This window comes from Oncorhynchus tshawytscha, linkage group LG03 (genome assembly GCF_018296145.1).
Source record: "Oncorhynchus tshawytscha isolate Ot180627B linkage group LG03, Otsh_v2.0, whole genome shotgun sequence".
NCBI lineage: Eukaryota > Metazoa > Chordata > Actinopteri > Salmoniformes > Salmonidae > Oncorhynchus > Oncorhynchus tshawytscha.
The window spans coordinates 45,497,572-45,513,919 of NC_056431.1; the positions used below are offsets into that span (position 1 = coordinate 45,497,572).

General features: G+C 43.6%; 1 protein-coding gene across 25 annotated transcripts in view; it reads right to left on the reverse strand.

The window, feature by feature from the left end:
• The window catches only part of LOC112237020 (muscleblind-like protein 2a), a 38,181-nt gene extending 22,914 nt beyond the window's left edge, over window positions 1-15,267 (reverse strand). For 12 of the 25 annotated variants that reach the window (XM_024405708.2, XM_024405694.2, XM_024405666.2 and 9 more), the window contains exons 1-2: window positions 13,429-13,662; window positions 8,626-9,421 (exon numbers count right to left, since the gene is read on the reverse strand). In XM_024405708.2, the coding sequence (XP_024261476.1) occupies window positions 8,626-8,799 (174 nt within the window). In that variant the 5' untranslated portion in view covers window positions 8,800-9,421; window positions 13,429-13,662. Of the gene's footprint in view, window positions 1-8,625; window positions 9,422-13,428; window positions 13,665-14,996 lie in introns of those variants that run through there. The other 13 variants (XR_006082787.1, XM_024405670.2, XM_024405648.2 and 10 more) reach the window with 5 other exon arrangements.
• Between the last annotated feature and the right edge of the window lie 1,081 nt (window positions 15,268-16,348).

The following is a 16,348-nucleotide window of genomic DNA, read 5'->3' on the forward strand; positions in this document are numbered from 1 at the left end:
ATTCTCCTGAGCCTATGCAATTGGGAAGTGCTAGGTTATCGGTTGGGGAACGCTCACGTAGGTTGAATTCCAATTGTTGTCTGTACTGTGGAGGGGCAGGACATTACATACCTACCTGCTCTGTTAGGAAACCTTTGTGTCTGGTGGGTACAAGTACTTTGGTGAGTCAGACTGGGAGTTCCCTAATTCCCATCACCCGCACACCTTTCTTTGTGCTTGTGCTGTGGGGAGACCAATCTAAGTCTCTGAGTGCTCAAGGACCTCGGCGTTACTCTGGACCCTGATCTCTCTTTTGAAGAACATATCAAGACCATTTCAAGGACAGCTTTTTTCCATCTACGTAACATTGCAAAAATCAGAAACTTTCTGTCCAAAAATGATGCAGAAAAATTTATCCATGCTTTTGTCACTAGGTTAGACTACTGCAATACTCTACTTTCCGGCTACCCGGATAAAGCACTAAATAAACTTCAGTTGGTGCTAAATACGGCTGCTAGAATCCTGACTAGAACCAAAAAAATTGTTCATATTACTCCAGTGCTAGCCTCTCTACACTGGCTTCCTGTCAAAGCAAGGGCTGATTTCAAGGTTTTACTGCTAACCTACAAAGCATTACATGGGCTTGCTCCTACCTATCTCTCTGATTTGGTCCTGCCGTATATACCTACACGTACGCTAGGGTCACAAGACGCAGGCCTCCTAATTGTCCCTAGAATTTCTAAGCAAACAGCTGGAGGCAGGGCTTTCTCCTATAGAGCTCCATTTTTATGGAACGGTCTGCCTACCCATGTCAGAGACGCAAACTCGGTCTCAACCTTTAAGTCCTTACTGAAGACTTATCTCTTCAGTGGGTCATATGATTGAGTGTAGTCTGGCCCAGGAGTGGGAAGGTGAACGGAAACGCTCTGGAGCAACGAACCGCCCTTGCTGTCTCTGCCTGGCCGGTTCCCCTCTTCCCACTGGGATTCTCTGCCTCTAACCCTATTACAGGGGCTGAGTCACTGGCTTACTGGGGCTCTCTCATGCCGTCCCTGGAAGGGGTGCGTCACCTGAGTGGGTTGATTCACTGATGTGTCATCCTGTCTGGGTTGGCGCCCCCCTTGGGTTGTGCCATGGCGGAGATCTTTGTGGGCTATACTCAGCCTTGTCTCAGGATGGTAAGTTGGTGGTTGAAGATATCCCTCTAGTGGTGTGGGGGCTGTGCTTTGGCAAAGTGGGTGGGGTTATATCCTTCCTGTTTGGCCCTGTCTGGGGTGTCCTCGGATGGGGCCACAGTGTCTCCTGACCCCTCCTGTCTCAGCCTCCAGTATTTATGCTGCAGTAGTTAATGTGTCGGGGGCTAGGGTCAGTTTGTTATATCTGGAGTACCTCTCCTGTCCTAGTCGGTGTCCTGTGTGAATCTAAGTGTGCGTTCTCTAATTCTCTCTTTCTCTCTCTCTCTCTCTCGGAGGACCTGAGCCCTAGGACCATGCCCCAGGACTACCTGACATGATGACTCCTTGCTGTCCCCAGTCCACCTGGCCGTGCTGCTGCTCCAGTTTCAACTGACCTGAGCCCTAGGACCATGCCCCAGGACTACCTGACATGATGACTCCTTGCTGTCCCCAGTCCACCTGACCGTGCTGCTGCTCCAGTTTCAACTGTTCTGCCTTATTATTATACGACCATGCTGGTCATTTATGAACATTTGAACATCTTGGCCATGTTCTGTTATAATCTCCACCCGGCACAGCCAGAAGAGGACTGGCCACCCCACATAGCCTGGTTCCTCTCTAGGTTTCTTCCTAGGTTTTGGCCTTTCTAGGGAGTTTTTCCTAGCCACCGTGCTTCTACACCTGCATTGCTTGCTGTTTGGGGTTTTAGGCTGGGTTTCTGTACAGCACTTTGAGATATCAGCTGATGTACGAAGGGCTATATAAATACATTTGATTTGATTTGCTTATTGACTCTGGGGTGAATGAAAGTTTTATGCATACTACTATTGCTTCTGAGCTAGGTATTCCCATTCAACCGCTCTCGGTTCCCATGGATGCCAGTGCACTGAACGGCCGCTCAATAGGTGGAGTCACGGATTTCCAGTAACCACAGTGAGACCATACAGTTCCTCCTCATTGCATCTCCCTATGTTCCTGTTGTCTTGAGGTTTACCTGGCTTCAAAAACATAACCCTGTTATTGACTGGACCACAAGCTCCATCATGGGTTGGAGCCCATTTTGCCATTCCCACTGTCTTCAAGCAGCACAGCCTTTCCCCCAGACGTCTTCCTCAGGGCGTCAGCAAGGCTTTGGATGTTTCTGTCATTTCCACTGAGTACCAGTGGGATCTTCACCCAGGCACCACACCACCTTGGGGTCAACTATATTATCTATATGGGCCAGAGACCAAGGCTATGGAGGAGTACATAGAGGAGTCTCTGGCTACTGGGGCCGTCTGTCCGTCTGCATCTCCTGCAGACGCAGGGTTTTTCTTTGTGGAGAAGAAGGACAAGACCCTGTGTCAGTGCATTGACTACCGGGGACTGAATGACATTACTATCAAAAATCGTTACCCCCTACCACTTCGGCATTTGAACCTCTACCGGGGCCAACATTTTTTCCAAGTTGGACCTTCGGAATGCCTACCACCTGGTTCAGATACACGAATGGTTCAGATACCCGGTCTACCCAAGAACATGTTCTACACGGGCAGGTCCTTCAGCGCCTCCTGGAGAACCAACTGTTCGTGAAAGCTGAGAAGTGTGAGTTCCACCGCTCTACAATCGCTTTTCTAGGATATGTCATTGCTGAGGGTAATGTCCAGATAGATCCTGGAAAGGTGAAAGCAGTGGTGGATTGGCATCAACCTACGTCCAGGGTGCAGTTGCAACATTTCCTAGGATTTGCAAACTTCCTTCGGGTTTACAGCACCCTGACGGCGCCCCTCTCGGCACTCACTTCTCCCAAAGTACCGTTCAGAGGGTCTCCTGCTGTCAACAAAGCCTTTGTGGACCTGAAGCATCGGTTCACAACAGCACCCATCCTCATCCATCCGGACACGTCGCATCAATTTGTGGTTGAGGTGGATGTTGGAGTGGGGGGCATCCTGTCCCAGCGATCTGCCCAGGACCAAAAGCTTCATCCCCGTGCCTTCCTGTCTCATCGTCACAATTCTGCAGAGAGGAACTACGATGTAGGCAACCGAGAACTCCTGGTGGTCAAGATGGCATTGGAAGAGTGGAGGCACTGGCTGGAAGGAGCAGAACAGCCATTCTTGGTCTGGAACGACCATAAAAATCTGGAATATCTCCTTACAGCAAGCGCCTTAACTCCAGGCAGGCCCGGTGGGCTCTGTTGTTTACCAGATTCAACTTCACCATTTCCTACCGCCCATGGTCCAAAAATGTGACGCCTGACATTCTCTCTCACCTATACAGTTCCTCTGCCACACCCTCTGTCACCGAAACCATTCTCCCTAACTCATGCCTAGCAACCACTGTGAATTGGGGCATTGAGACCCTGGTTCACAAGGCACAACGCTCCCAGCCTGGACATGAAAGGGGCCCGGCTAACCAGTTGTTTGTCCCCAACTCAGTTTGGTCCCGTGTCCTGGAATGGGATCATTCTTCCAGGCTAACCTGTCATCCTGGTTCCCACCGTACCCTAGCCTTCCCTCGACTACGTTTCTGGTGGCCCACAATGGTTCCTGACCTCTTTGCCTTCGTCGCCGCATGCACAGTGTACGCCCAGAACAAGACTCCATGGCAAGTTCCTTCTGGCCTTCTTCAGCCACTACCGGTGCCTCCTCATCCCTGATCCCATATCTCTCTGGACTTTGTCACTGGGCTTCCCCCATCTGCACCGTAATTCTGACAGTGGTGGATCTGTTTTCTAAGGCCGCTCATTTCATCCCTCTCCCTAAACTACCCTCTGTCAAGTAAGGCCCAGCTCATGGTGCAGCACGTCTTCCAGATCCATGGTCTCCCAGTGGACATGGTTTCCGACCGGGGTCCTCAATTCTCATCTCAGTTTTGGAAGGCGTTCTGACCTCGTATTGGGGCATCGGCCAGTCTATCCTCCGGATTGCATCCCCAATCGAACGGACAATTGGAGCGAGCTAATCAGGACCTGGAGACCACCTTAAGATGCCTGGTCTCAACTAGAGGTTGACCGATTAATTAGGGCCAATTTCAAGTTTTCATAACAATCGTAAACTGGTATTTTTGGACGCCGATTTTGCAGGTTTTTTTTACACCTTTATTTAACTAGGCAAGTCAGTTAAGAACACGTTCTTATTTTCAATGACGGCCTAGGAACGGTGGGTTAACTGCCTTGTTCAGGGGCAGAACGATTCAATCTTACGTTTAACTAGTCCAACTAGTCCAACGCTCTAACCACCTGCCTCACGAGGAGCCTGCCTGTTACGCAAATGCAGTAAGAAGCCAAGGTAAGTTGCTAGCTAGCATTAAACTTATCTTGTAAAAAACAATCAATCAATCATAATCACTAGTTATAACTACACATGGTTGATGATATTACTAGTTTATCTAGCGTGTCCTGCATTGCATATAATCGATGCGGTGCGCATTCGCGAAAAAGGACTGTCGTTGCTCCAATGTGTACCTAACCATAAACATAAATGCCTTTCTTAAAATCAATACACAGAAGTCCAGGTTAGCAGGCAATATTAACCAGGTGACATTGTGTCACTTCTCTTGCGTTCATTGCATGCAGAGTCAGGGTATATGCAACAGTTTGGGCCGCCTGGCTCATTGCGAACTAATTTGCCAGAATATTACGTAAATATGACATAACATTGAAGGTTGTGCAATGTAACAGCAATATTTAGACTTTGGGATGCCATCCGTTAGATAAAATACGGAACGGTTCCTTATTTTACTGAAAGAATAAACGTTTTGTTTTCAAAATGATAGTTTCTGGATTCGACCATATTAATGACCCGAGGCTCGTATTTCTGTGTGTTATTATGTTATGATTAAGTCAATGATTTGATAGAGCAGTCTGACTGAGCGATGGTAGGCACCAGCAGGCTCGTAAGCATTCATTCAAACATTCATTTGCCAGCTGCTCTTCACTGTGCTTCAAGCATTGAGCTGTTTATGACTTCAAGCCTATCAACTCTCGAGATTAGGCTGGTGTAACCGATGTGAAATGTCTAGCTAGTTAGCGGGTTGCGCGCTAATAGCGTTTCAAACGTCACTCACTCTGAGACTTGGAGTAGTTGTTCCCCTTGCTCTGCATGGGTAACGCTGCTTCGAGGGTGGCTCTTGTCGATGTGTTCCTGGTTCGAGCCCAGGTAGGAGCGAGGAAAGGGATGGAAGCTATACTGTTACACTGGCAACACTAAAGTGCCTATAAGAACATCCAATAGTCCAAGGTATATGAAATACAAATCGTATAGAGAGAAATAGTCCTATAATTATAATTGTTTTCCCAAGTGTATTTATCCCTGTGTTTCCTGTCTCTCTGTGCCAGTTCGTCTTGTATGTTCCCAAGTCAACCAGCATTTTTTCCCCGTTCTGCTGCTTTTTGCTATTCTCCTTTTCCTAATCCTCCCGGTTTTGACCCTTGCCTGTTTCTGGACTCTGTACCCACCTGCCTGACTGTTCTGCCTGCCTTGACCATGAGCCTGTCTGCCACTCTGTACCTCCTGGACTCTGAACTGGTTTTGACCTTTTGCCTGTCCACGACCATTCTCTTGCCTACTCCTTTTGGATCATTAAACATCTTAAACTCCAACCATCTGCCTCCTGTGTCTGCATCTGGGTCTCGCCTTGTGTCATGATAAAGACGTGAAAAATATATATTTTTGCTAACGTATGATGGGGGTCCCTGGGTCGCTGGTTTGCCTGGGAGGGGGTCCCTGGGCAAAAAAAGGTTGAAAACCCCTGCAGTTGACAATGAACGCATGGCCTAGATTTCATGTTTCCAGAAAGTGCCATAGCTAGGCTATTTGGCATATGGTGATTACACCTAGTAGGCTAAACATGTAGGCTAACCTAGGTAAGGCCCAACGAATTAAGTATCCATCCAACTGAATTTGATATTTCCTACTCACTGCCTTTGCATCAAGTGGTGATAATGTAGTGCTGAGCTGAGCTCCTAATCAGCTGAGCTCCTAATCATATGTGATAGCCCACATAACGTCTCACCCTACTTCTCTGTAAGCTAGGAAGCTATCGAGCTTAGCTCCAGGCATCAGCAGCACTGTTCTCTTCACTGCTCTCTCTGTCTTCAGAGGCTTCTCTGACCCAGCTTCAGCACAGTCTCCTGGGACCAGCCCACAGGAAACAGCTCCTCTCAGCCATATCATGAATGACAGCCAAGCCCCAGCCAGTCAGCCAACACAGCAGTGTTGGTTTAGGCCGAGAGCAGTGGGAGAGACAGGGCCTGACGCCCATCCCTATTTCTGGGGAGGAAATCGGCAGGTCAGTAAGGCAAAGGACAGCTTCTCATGCAGACGATTCGGATAAGATGGGGGAAATCTGTGGACAACACAAGTTTCTGTCTGCCTTTCCTCGTCAATTTGTAGCCAGTCATGAGAAAGTAATTACTGTCATGCATTTGTTGCTGCTGGGGAAAGTGGAATCACATGCACAAAATGAGGTTAGGCATGTTAGGGCAGGAGGGTGAATCAGGAGAACAGACCTGTGACATGCATAAGAGATGCTGCCTCACCAGTTGTTCAGACTTAAGCCTAAGCTCCAGTCAGTGTTTTATTGAAACGGTTCACCTCCAAAAGTACTTTAGCTAGAGGTTGATAAGGAGTACTTATGAAAACAACAGAACAAATCCACAAGCTGAACAAACACAGTTTTTGTTCATATGATATTACATCAAAACTGTAAAAGTGGGCCAACATGGCTAGCCTATCATTCAGTTTACTAAAGAACACATCAATATGTTTTAGCGAAAATGTGGGCTAAATCACAGCGGAAACCACTGTCAAAGTTGAGCCAATAGGAATGTCAGTTACAGACAACACTCGAGGAACTCTTCTTAGACAAGAGGCTATTCAGCAGAACGAATCGTGACATAATCACATGACTGAGGCATTTGTATATTTTCTAACCAGTCTCTTCCCATCCCCCTACCATCAGCTAACAACAGAGCCTCTCTCATTCTCTCTCCTGCGTGCTCTGAACAGTCCATATAGAAATCATAGGCCTACATGTTTTAGGCTGAGATGTATCACTTAATATCATCACAGATAGTGGTTGATGCAAGCACATGGAAATCCTGATTATGAATCAATATTTCACTTGAACTGCAGCAGGAAATCAATTCACCTTAGAAATGAACAAGTTAGCATGCATTACAGTATCCCCTTTCAGGACAGAAGCTGGACAGACACAGTTGCTATAGTGATGTGTAGAACAGAAGTGATGACATTGAGCCTAGTGTCATTAAAATCAGTTGAAGTGCAGTCTATGAAACCCTATAGTCTAAAAAACCCCTCATTACAAGAGCAACTGTGACATAACTGTGACATAACAATAGAGACAATATTGGGTGAAATGAAGCGTGTGTGGGTGGGTTGAGCCAGAGAGGATTTTAATCCTGTTTGCCGAGGGCATTAATGTACCCTAGCCCACCACAATATTTCAGAATAAACAACTGAAAAGTTAAGCAAATCATTTATTTTTGGAGCAAGAGTATTACACTCAATATACTGCCCCCAGTTGTAAAGCCTCTTCCACATTCACCTCAAACTAAAATCCATTGCAAGTCTCTGTTCTGAAGGAACCTATGAGACTTGAGCAGCCTTTCCCCCCCAGGTTCTAATCACCAGCCTCGTGGTGTGATGGCTCCAGTCTCCGAGGGCCCAGTAAGTAGGCTAAGACATTAGATGCATGGTTGGTAGATACAAGCCTTGGAGGACAAGCAGCTCAATGACTGCACTGTTCTGGAAGGAGCTTGGGCAACAGTGTGTGACTCTTTCTAAGATTAATGGCTGGGCAACTAGTGAGGCCCTAAATGTCCTGCCATCCATAGCAATAACAAAAAGTAACTTGCAACACTATCGCCGTCTCCATTAACGGCTTGAGGTGAAAATTCAATGGGCAAAATCAAAAGCAACCCATTTTCACCCTCTCAATAAAGGACTCAAACCTATAGAGGCACTTTGGAAAAATAGGTTCTTTGTATCAATTCCTCTTGATGGTTGTCGGAGCACCAGCCTTGACCGATAGGGACCAGGCCCTTTGGCCAGAGGAGGTAAGCAGATGATTGAACATAAGAATAATCCACGGGGGAGGGGCAGTGAGAGCTTCTCTGTGGATTAACCCAGGCCCAGCCACAGACAGCCAGGGCCACTGAGGTGAGAGGGAGAATGCATCAGCAGTAATCCCACTGGAAGCCAGCACTAGGTTATAGTTTATATACACCCCATGGGGGATGTCAATTTTGGATTAGAATAAACAGAAAAAACAGTACCTGGCACTGGGATGTCTAGTGGGATGAGAGAAACAGCAAACTGCAGAGGTTTTCTGTTTCTATTTCCTAACAATAAACAATTTAGTATCTCTTTATCTGTGTTGGCTCCTAGGTCGGCCTAACACAGTTCTCCCAGCACACAAGGCAAAGAATCATGAATCTAACAGAAGAATGGTGCATGACATTGCTTACCTTTAGCGAGTCAAAGCAGGCAATAACTCTTCCGTTTTCAACCTGGCAGCTCTTTGGTGGGTGTGCAAATTTGCATTCCTCATCACTCCGTGAGCAAGTTCCTCTTTGAAACTGCCGACAAACTTCCAATGTCAGCCATTTTGTGTCTCTTATCGAAGATATATTCAGAGCCATGTTAAGAGGTTCCAATTGAATGCTGCAAGTTCAATATATTGGTTGACTCTAACTCAAAAATGGCCTCACGTAAAAAAGTTCACAACTTTTGGCTCTGTTTTATTTGTGTTTGAAAAGTTCTCAAATCATATGTAGCAACTAGACAGGCCCTCGCATCATAAGCCGGGAGGAAGGCTAATCGATTAATGATCAATCACTCATCAATCAGATTGCACCTATGGCAGACCTCTGAAAAGGTTGAGGGGCTTGCTCTGTGACACCCCCAAGTGTCTCTCCTCCTCCACTGACAAGAACACTCTCAACAATAGTATTTCAAGGCAATGGAGCTCGTTGATAGAATATTAACGAAGATGTGCTTGGTATTGACTTTGCCAACTTCTAATTTGTCAGCTCTTTGTGCTTTGACAGTTCTCCTCTCCACAATAATGCTTTCCTCTTGGATTTCTTAGTCACTGGAGTTGTTCAGAAATGAATTGGAGGCTACTGAAGATTTGCAGCTGAGGTATCCCCTGTCACAGCTCAGACCTGGCCTTAAAGGGAGCGTTGGCTTTCCATGCACATATGGACCACAGAGCAGGTTCAAGTTGGAGATGTTGTCTGAAAGGCACTTTCTGTTGGTGATCTGGAAGATAGGAAAGAGTTAGGTTAGCCTAGTTCTTTTATAAATAATGTATGTTAGTGCTCTTGTTATTACTATACTATTAGCCTACTTTCATTTTATACTGCTCGAGTTGCTATGGGCTCTTTTCACAAACTGAAGCATGGCAACAGCATAGCTTGGGTTAAAAATATCATGATGAATTGTGTCAAGCAATCAAATGTGTTTTAAAAAATGATGTAGGCTACTCTATGATAGGACCATACAGTATGAGTAAACCACCTCCATTACATCCCATCTAATGGACATACACATCCATCTATATGAACAAAATAATTGTGAAAATCATTAAAAAAATAATCAAACACTCAAGGCAGGATCTAATTTCCTTTTCTCCCAAAGGACTTTCGACTTCTATGGAAAGATAGGTAATGAATAGGCTAATATCAATTGAGACCTTTTGCAATTAGCCTAGTCCTAACTCATGTTCAGATCTGGTAAAAGGCAAGCCCATTTGGGGAAAGTGAATACAAAAAGGTGCATGAAATGTAATTTGTCCTCCTGAAATAATACCTGTCAACTCTACATATCAATTGCACAATACCATTAATGACATAATTACAGTCTACATCAGTTAGTCTACAATAAGAGCTAAATAAACAGGATGAGTAGAGGGAGGCATGCAAATTTGCAAACGCCAAAATTACATAAGGGCTATTCTTAAAAGGCTTACTATGTCGGACAATATAATATGATCCTTATTGGCAGCCTTGGTAAATGTGCGTCTAGGATAACGCTGATGAGGCATGATAGATTTTAGGACACAGGTAGGGAGGTGCCTATAACACTCCTGTGACCTCTCCATATTAGTCCAGTTCCCCCCTCAAACTGCTAAACTGTCATTTGAGGTGGTGGGGTATTGTTCCAGTGGGATATTGTTGGCCTACGCCATAGTCCTGTGCTAAAATCCTACAAGCTAGGCTATTGCAAATGTCAGCCTGTGACGTGGGCCTGTGTCTTAATCGACAGCCACCCGCACAGCAGCCTTCTTCCTACAATCAGAGTGATATATTTGACTGATTAATGCTTCTGACCTTGAATCTGTATTCGGCCTTCGGTTTATGAAATTTTAATTCCATGCACTCTATGTTCGGCACTGTATTTATCCCCGGACAGCCTTTCTATTCAGACAGACAAGTCCAATACGACCACATTATAAATATGCTTGGCGGGAGCCAGAGCTGCTGGGGGTACACTAGGAGAAGGACCCCAAACAGAGTGAAGGCCTTGGGGACTGAGTCTAATAATAACATGCAGTGATATCAATTTTGTTGACATCCTGGATGGAAGGACAGAATTCAATTTTAGCCTCAATGTCAGCATGATGCAATGTGGCATTCAACAATTGAAGGGGGACAGAGAGGTAAAACCTACAGAGTGGTAAAGCCTACAGTACAGGGCATGTCTGCCATTCATTTTTACATTGTCCTACACCCACATTTCTGACTCTATTATGTAAGCTTAGGCTACTGAATGCATTGTATTACGCTACATAATAAACAAAGGGTTGAAGATAAATTCAATTGATACCTAGGCTACCTACAAGTCCAGTTAATGACTAAAGTGCAGCAACAATATCGTTCAAATTCTAGCTGATGGCCTTGGGGGATAAAGTAGGACATCACGTCAAAAAAATTTTTTTTTTTAAATTCAACATCCTTTTCTCCACGGTCAGAAATGCATGTAATTGGGGTAATTGTGATGTCTGGTACTTTGTGAAGCAACTTTAAATAACTTGTAATTAATAAAGTAGAAGGTAAACTTGCACATCTCTCATGAGAGGTATTATTCTATTGTAAACAAGAGTCCTACAATCTTCTGTATTTTCTGTATAAATTTCGTAAAAGTGAGCATGGTTTTGTTGTTATTGGCAAAACATATCAGGGCAACAGAAATATAGAAATGCAACACTATCACTCAATAGTTTGCCCTTTAGCTTAGTGTGGGAGGCTCTGTACTGCAACACTTGTGAATTCAGTAACAAGGTTGTCAATGTGAGAGAGAGAGAGAGAGAGAGAGACTCATCCTGTTTTGCAGTAGCCCTGGTTTTGATTCTTGTTTATACTTATTCCCTATAAATCAGTTGGATGCCCTAAAGGCAGCTGTAAAATGCAAATTAAGGGAGAGCCTTGAATAATCCCATGGCCCAGAGAATGATACTTTGGTGAAAAAATAGCCTACATTTCCTACAGACTGAACTCATCATGAAAATATTGTTTCCAATTTGACATGTGAGAGGTCTTGGCAAATGTATCATTACTTTTGTTAAGGGAGTTAAATTATTAGCTGCGTATACAAATGAAAATAGGTCTAGGTCAATCTATAGATGCGGTAAAGAGGTCAACGGAACTCGACCAAAACAGTTGAAATGCCATGGAAACGCATGGGAGAAAGATGCCGTGGGGGGAAAGATCCCGAATCTCAATACCCCCCTGCAAAATTAGCCTACATTTAGGTTATTGTTTATATATGTTATATTATACAGTGATTAAATTATGATTCATTGTTCCAAACATATTGCTCACCATATCTCTTCTGCAGAAGGACAAGAGAGAGCCTTGAGAGAACAAGTTTTGATCAGTCATGGAATTAAATGTGCTGAAAACAAATTGGCTATATATTTAAAAAGATGAAGGACAAGCTATGAAGGAAAAATAATGGAGTACAACCAACTAGCACAAAAATAATATAAAAATAATATAAAAAATAATAATAATATAAAAAATATCCTGATATGTAACTATATGGCCTTTTTCCTGTATCTCTACCTCGTTATCGCATCTATGGATTCATGGCCTAGTTTGGTCAGTGTTAACCCTGACATTCTGTTTTGTTCGCCTGGGATGAACAACCAGCTCTAGGGCCTAACAGTTACAGAGGTTACTATTGTAAACCATCTAGCTTTCAGCCATGGGCAATGCAAGCAGCAATTTATTGAATCAGAAAGCATATGCACTTCATATTCTAATAGTCTTCAACTACCAACTGAACTGGCACGACCTTAATTATCTTCTTCATGTTAGTTACTAAGGCTCAATTTGCACTGCTGTATGAGAAAATCTGCAGTACTTATCTACAGCAGTCTAGCCACCAGTGAGACCAAACAAATGTGAGAGGAAAATAGATCCTTTCTATCAGTGTGCGCTGTAATTTAGTTTCATGTAGCCTATAACTTCCAAAACAGTTGGAAATAGCACAGGCTGGAACTACTGGTTTTGAGTCAAAATAGAAAAAGAAATGGTTATTCATGCAGGGCTGTAAAGTACGGAATTGAATGTTGCAACGTTAATATGAAACCTACAACATAAAAATTTCATAGCCTAGCTTCAAAAATGTGTCAATAGGATAGTACAGAAGAAAACTGTCCCCGGGCCCAAACTTTGAATTGGGAAGGGGGAATAGGAAGACCTTTCCATTTTTCTATTTGTGACAGACCCTCTCAAGTTACTTTCCTTGATGTTTTTTTCTGTGTTAGATTTGATGAAGAGTTAACACCTGGTGTATCAGAGAATAAATCATGGTTATGAGATGTTGGCCCCCAGTCCCCCAGAGCCATGTACATAAAGAAAACACTCTTATGAACCTTGTGCAAACACACACACTTTTGGAAGTCATTCAGACATACGACAGACAGACTGGGTAAGTGGTGAAACGCCACAGGAAATTGCAGAGCAGGCGTAAAGGGAGCACCTTGTTCTTTGCTGGCAGTGTGGGAGAAGTAAACTCTCAACATTAACCAGCTAAATGTACATATTAAAGACGAACAGCCAACCAAAAGCAAATAGAAGAAGCAGTAACTGCAAGAAGAGCATGATCAGTGAAGCAGATTCTAACCACCTCTACGAGTGAAGTCCCCTATCGAGTGAAGTCCCCTATCTCTCCCTCTCACCGCATGGTATGCAGCATAATGCAGCAAATTCCTTTATGAACTAGTCAGGAAACAGAGCAGCCAAGGGAAAAAATCCTCTTACCTCATGCAGTGCTGGAGCTCCTCAGTCTCTCTAACATCCACCACAGAGTCTGTGTCGGTAGTCCGACTTCTTCTAATTACTTTCTGTCTAAAGATAATCACCATGTGTATATTTTTCATTCCCTTCTCAGTGCTGTGTGCTCAGGCCCATGCCTAGACAGGGATTTTCTTTCCACGACAGTGGAGGAAAAGACTGTCTGCTTAACTCTCTAGCTGAAACATTTCCAGCCACCCCCTTCCTGCCTGCTCCTCCGCCTCCAGGAAGACCCTCCCAGCCCTCTCTGGCCAATAGCAGATCAGGCACGGATTTGCTGTGTACTGGCTGCAAAGCTCAGACAGACAGACAACCAGGCTAGCTGCAGATATTCTAATGCAAACCTGTATGCTCTGCTATTTCAGATCATCTTGAGCCAAGTCTTAACATAATTCCTCCTTTGGTTTGGAATTATTATTGTTCACTGTTATAAACAAATTAATATAATCATAGTGGATGTGTAATAACACATAAGAGCCTACTTTCTCCACTATGCTTTCTCAAGAGGACAAAAAATAGTTATAATGATTGCACTGAAAATTGCATAAAGATAAACAAACAATTTGACATTACACATTATGAAAACAAGCTAGCTATCTTTATCTCTATTTAACCTGTTTCTTTAAAAATGAAGTATCACAATAAAGGTCGTTCCCCCTTCTTTGAATCTGAATTTTAAAAAGCAAGTGACATCAAAGTAACTTGTAATGTGATCTGAGCTTATAGCTAGCTATCTACACTGTACCAACAATAAACAAGTAACTTGGCTGAAGTCTTGGGAGCTAACGTTCACAGTAGCCAGCCATCAGTAGGTAGTAAGCAAATAGGCTACGGCTGGCTATATAACGTTAGCCAACGTTAGCAAAGTCCGTGAACGAGCCACCATCACAGCTAGCTAGCTAGCTACTGCAGCTGGAACTTTGATAGCTAGCACACGCTAACATGAAAACAAAGATTTTATATTATATGTACAAGATAATCGAGTGACCGCTCTAACAATGAAAATACGTCCTCAAAGATGGAATGCAGGCGGGAGGCGATGTCATATAGGACCATTCTAGCCAATGAGGGCAGATACGCGTGTGAACAACAGGCACAACTTCAAAATAAAGTCGTTTTTTAACTTGACGAAATGCCACGTGCGTCCACTTTTATAACGCTGCATTCGTAACAACCTAACCATTAAGAAACGTATATTCGATCAAATAAAACCCACGTAGCAAATTAGCACTCATTTTTTGTTGTTGACCGAATTCGACACTCTCATTGACCACCGTACCTAAATTTCTTACTTCATGGTCTTGTCTTCGTGGATACATTTTGGGGTGGAGTAAAGCCTCGCTTCGCCTCTTCCTCTCTGATGACAAACATAATATGCTAGCTTCTGACTGCATGCACTCCCATTTAAGTCTTCGGGATAACACTTTATTATTAGGTACTTTTCCTAACCTGCAATACATGACACATCATATTTGGGTACATAGCGAGCTAGCTAGGACACTGACAAGCTGAAGCTAGCATTTCTACCTGCTTACCTCATCATCAGGACGACTCGTTCCCCAGCGCAAGCCACCAGTCACGCAGCCAGGGTAGAAAGCACCATGGAACAGAGAAAAACAAAATGTGGAGAGGACAGGTGCTGTTCAACCTTCAACGGTCGACTTAATTATTGTCGTATTACCTAGCTATAGATGAGCTATAACCACTTTCAGAAGAAAGTAACTGGGTGTTTGATTTATCTTCGTTACTTTGTAGCTAGCACGGATTTGACACAACAAGCAACGGGCATTTGACAGCTCGCTCTACGACTGCCAGTTTGATTTATTTGAAGGGGTAACGTAATGCCACTCAATGCCAATGTGCGTACGAAAATTGGAACATCTAGAAGATTCGTTGGAATATAAATATACGTTGAAGATTAAAAGATAAGGCACGTTATTATTTGTTTTTAAAATAACCAATTTTTGGTTTATAAAAAACGTATTAGTGAAATGGAAATCTACAGATCTCCCCACAGCAGCTTGGTACGTTCCAAGCGAATGTCAGGAGGCTCCAGAAGGGCAAGGGTTTGCTTGTTACCAAGGGAACAGCAATGGAACCGTGAGGAAAATTACCGGGATTTTTAGTTTATTACAGGGTTTTAATACAAGGATTTCTCACCCAAAAGAATCAAGGCAGCGTTCTTCCCCGTTTCCTGGGATGTAAAACACTTCCTTTCGTGTTATTCATCTGTTAGTCATAGTATTCATCACTAGAGATTGAACATAAAACATAGACCTTGTACTATGGGATGTTTCAAAAGCATCAAAACGGATTTATTGCGTGAAATTCGTAGGTGAATAAATCAGAATAGAGAAATCCATGCCACAAGAAGATAGGACTTTTGACCTTTCAATAATATTTTTACACTGATTAGATCTGAATGTACATGTTGTAGTTGAAATCTTAACCTTCTCTTCACAAGGATGCTCTTTTTTCACTCATAGTCTGCCTGGGCCATAGGGGAATAAAGAGCAAGTCAAGCGTCCTCCTGACCCGGCATAACACTCAAGGTCATCGCAGAATAGATCTACAGCAGGCCATAGAAAACCAGAGCCAAACCATGTGGATAAGATAAAGGCTGCACCTTGTTGATTGATGGGATGTTGGATGTTGTGTCGATGCCTCTATAGGTTTATCAAATCAAATACAACAGGTAGACCTTACAGTGAAATGCTTACTTACAACAATACCCCAAAAAATACAATTAGAGCTGAAGGTGGATTATCCACATCTAGCCTACTGAAACAGATCATAATTATTCATATAAATGATTTACAAACAGACACACACATTATGTGACATTATAATTCATTTTCATTAATGCCATCATTTATTAGTACATCAT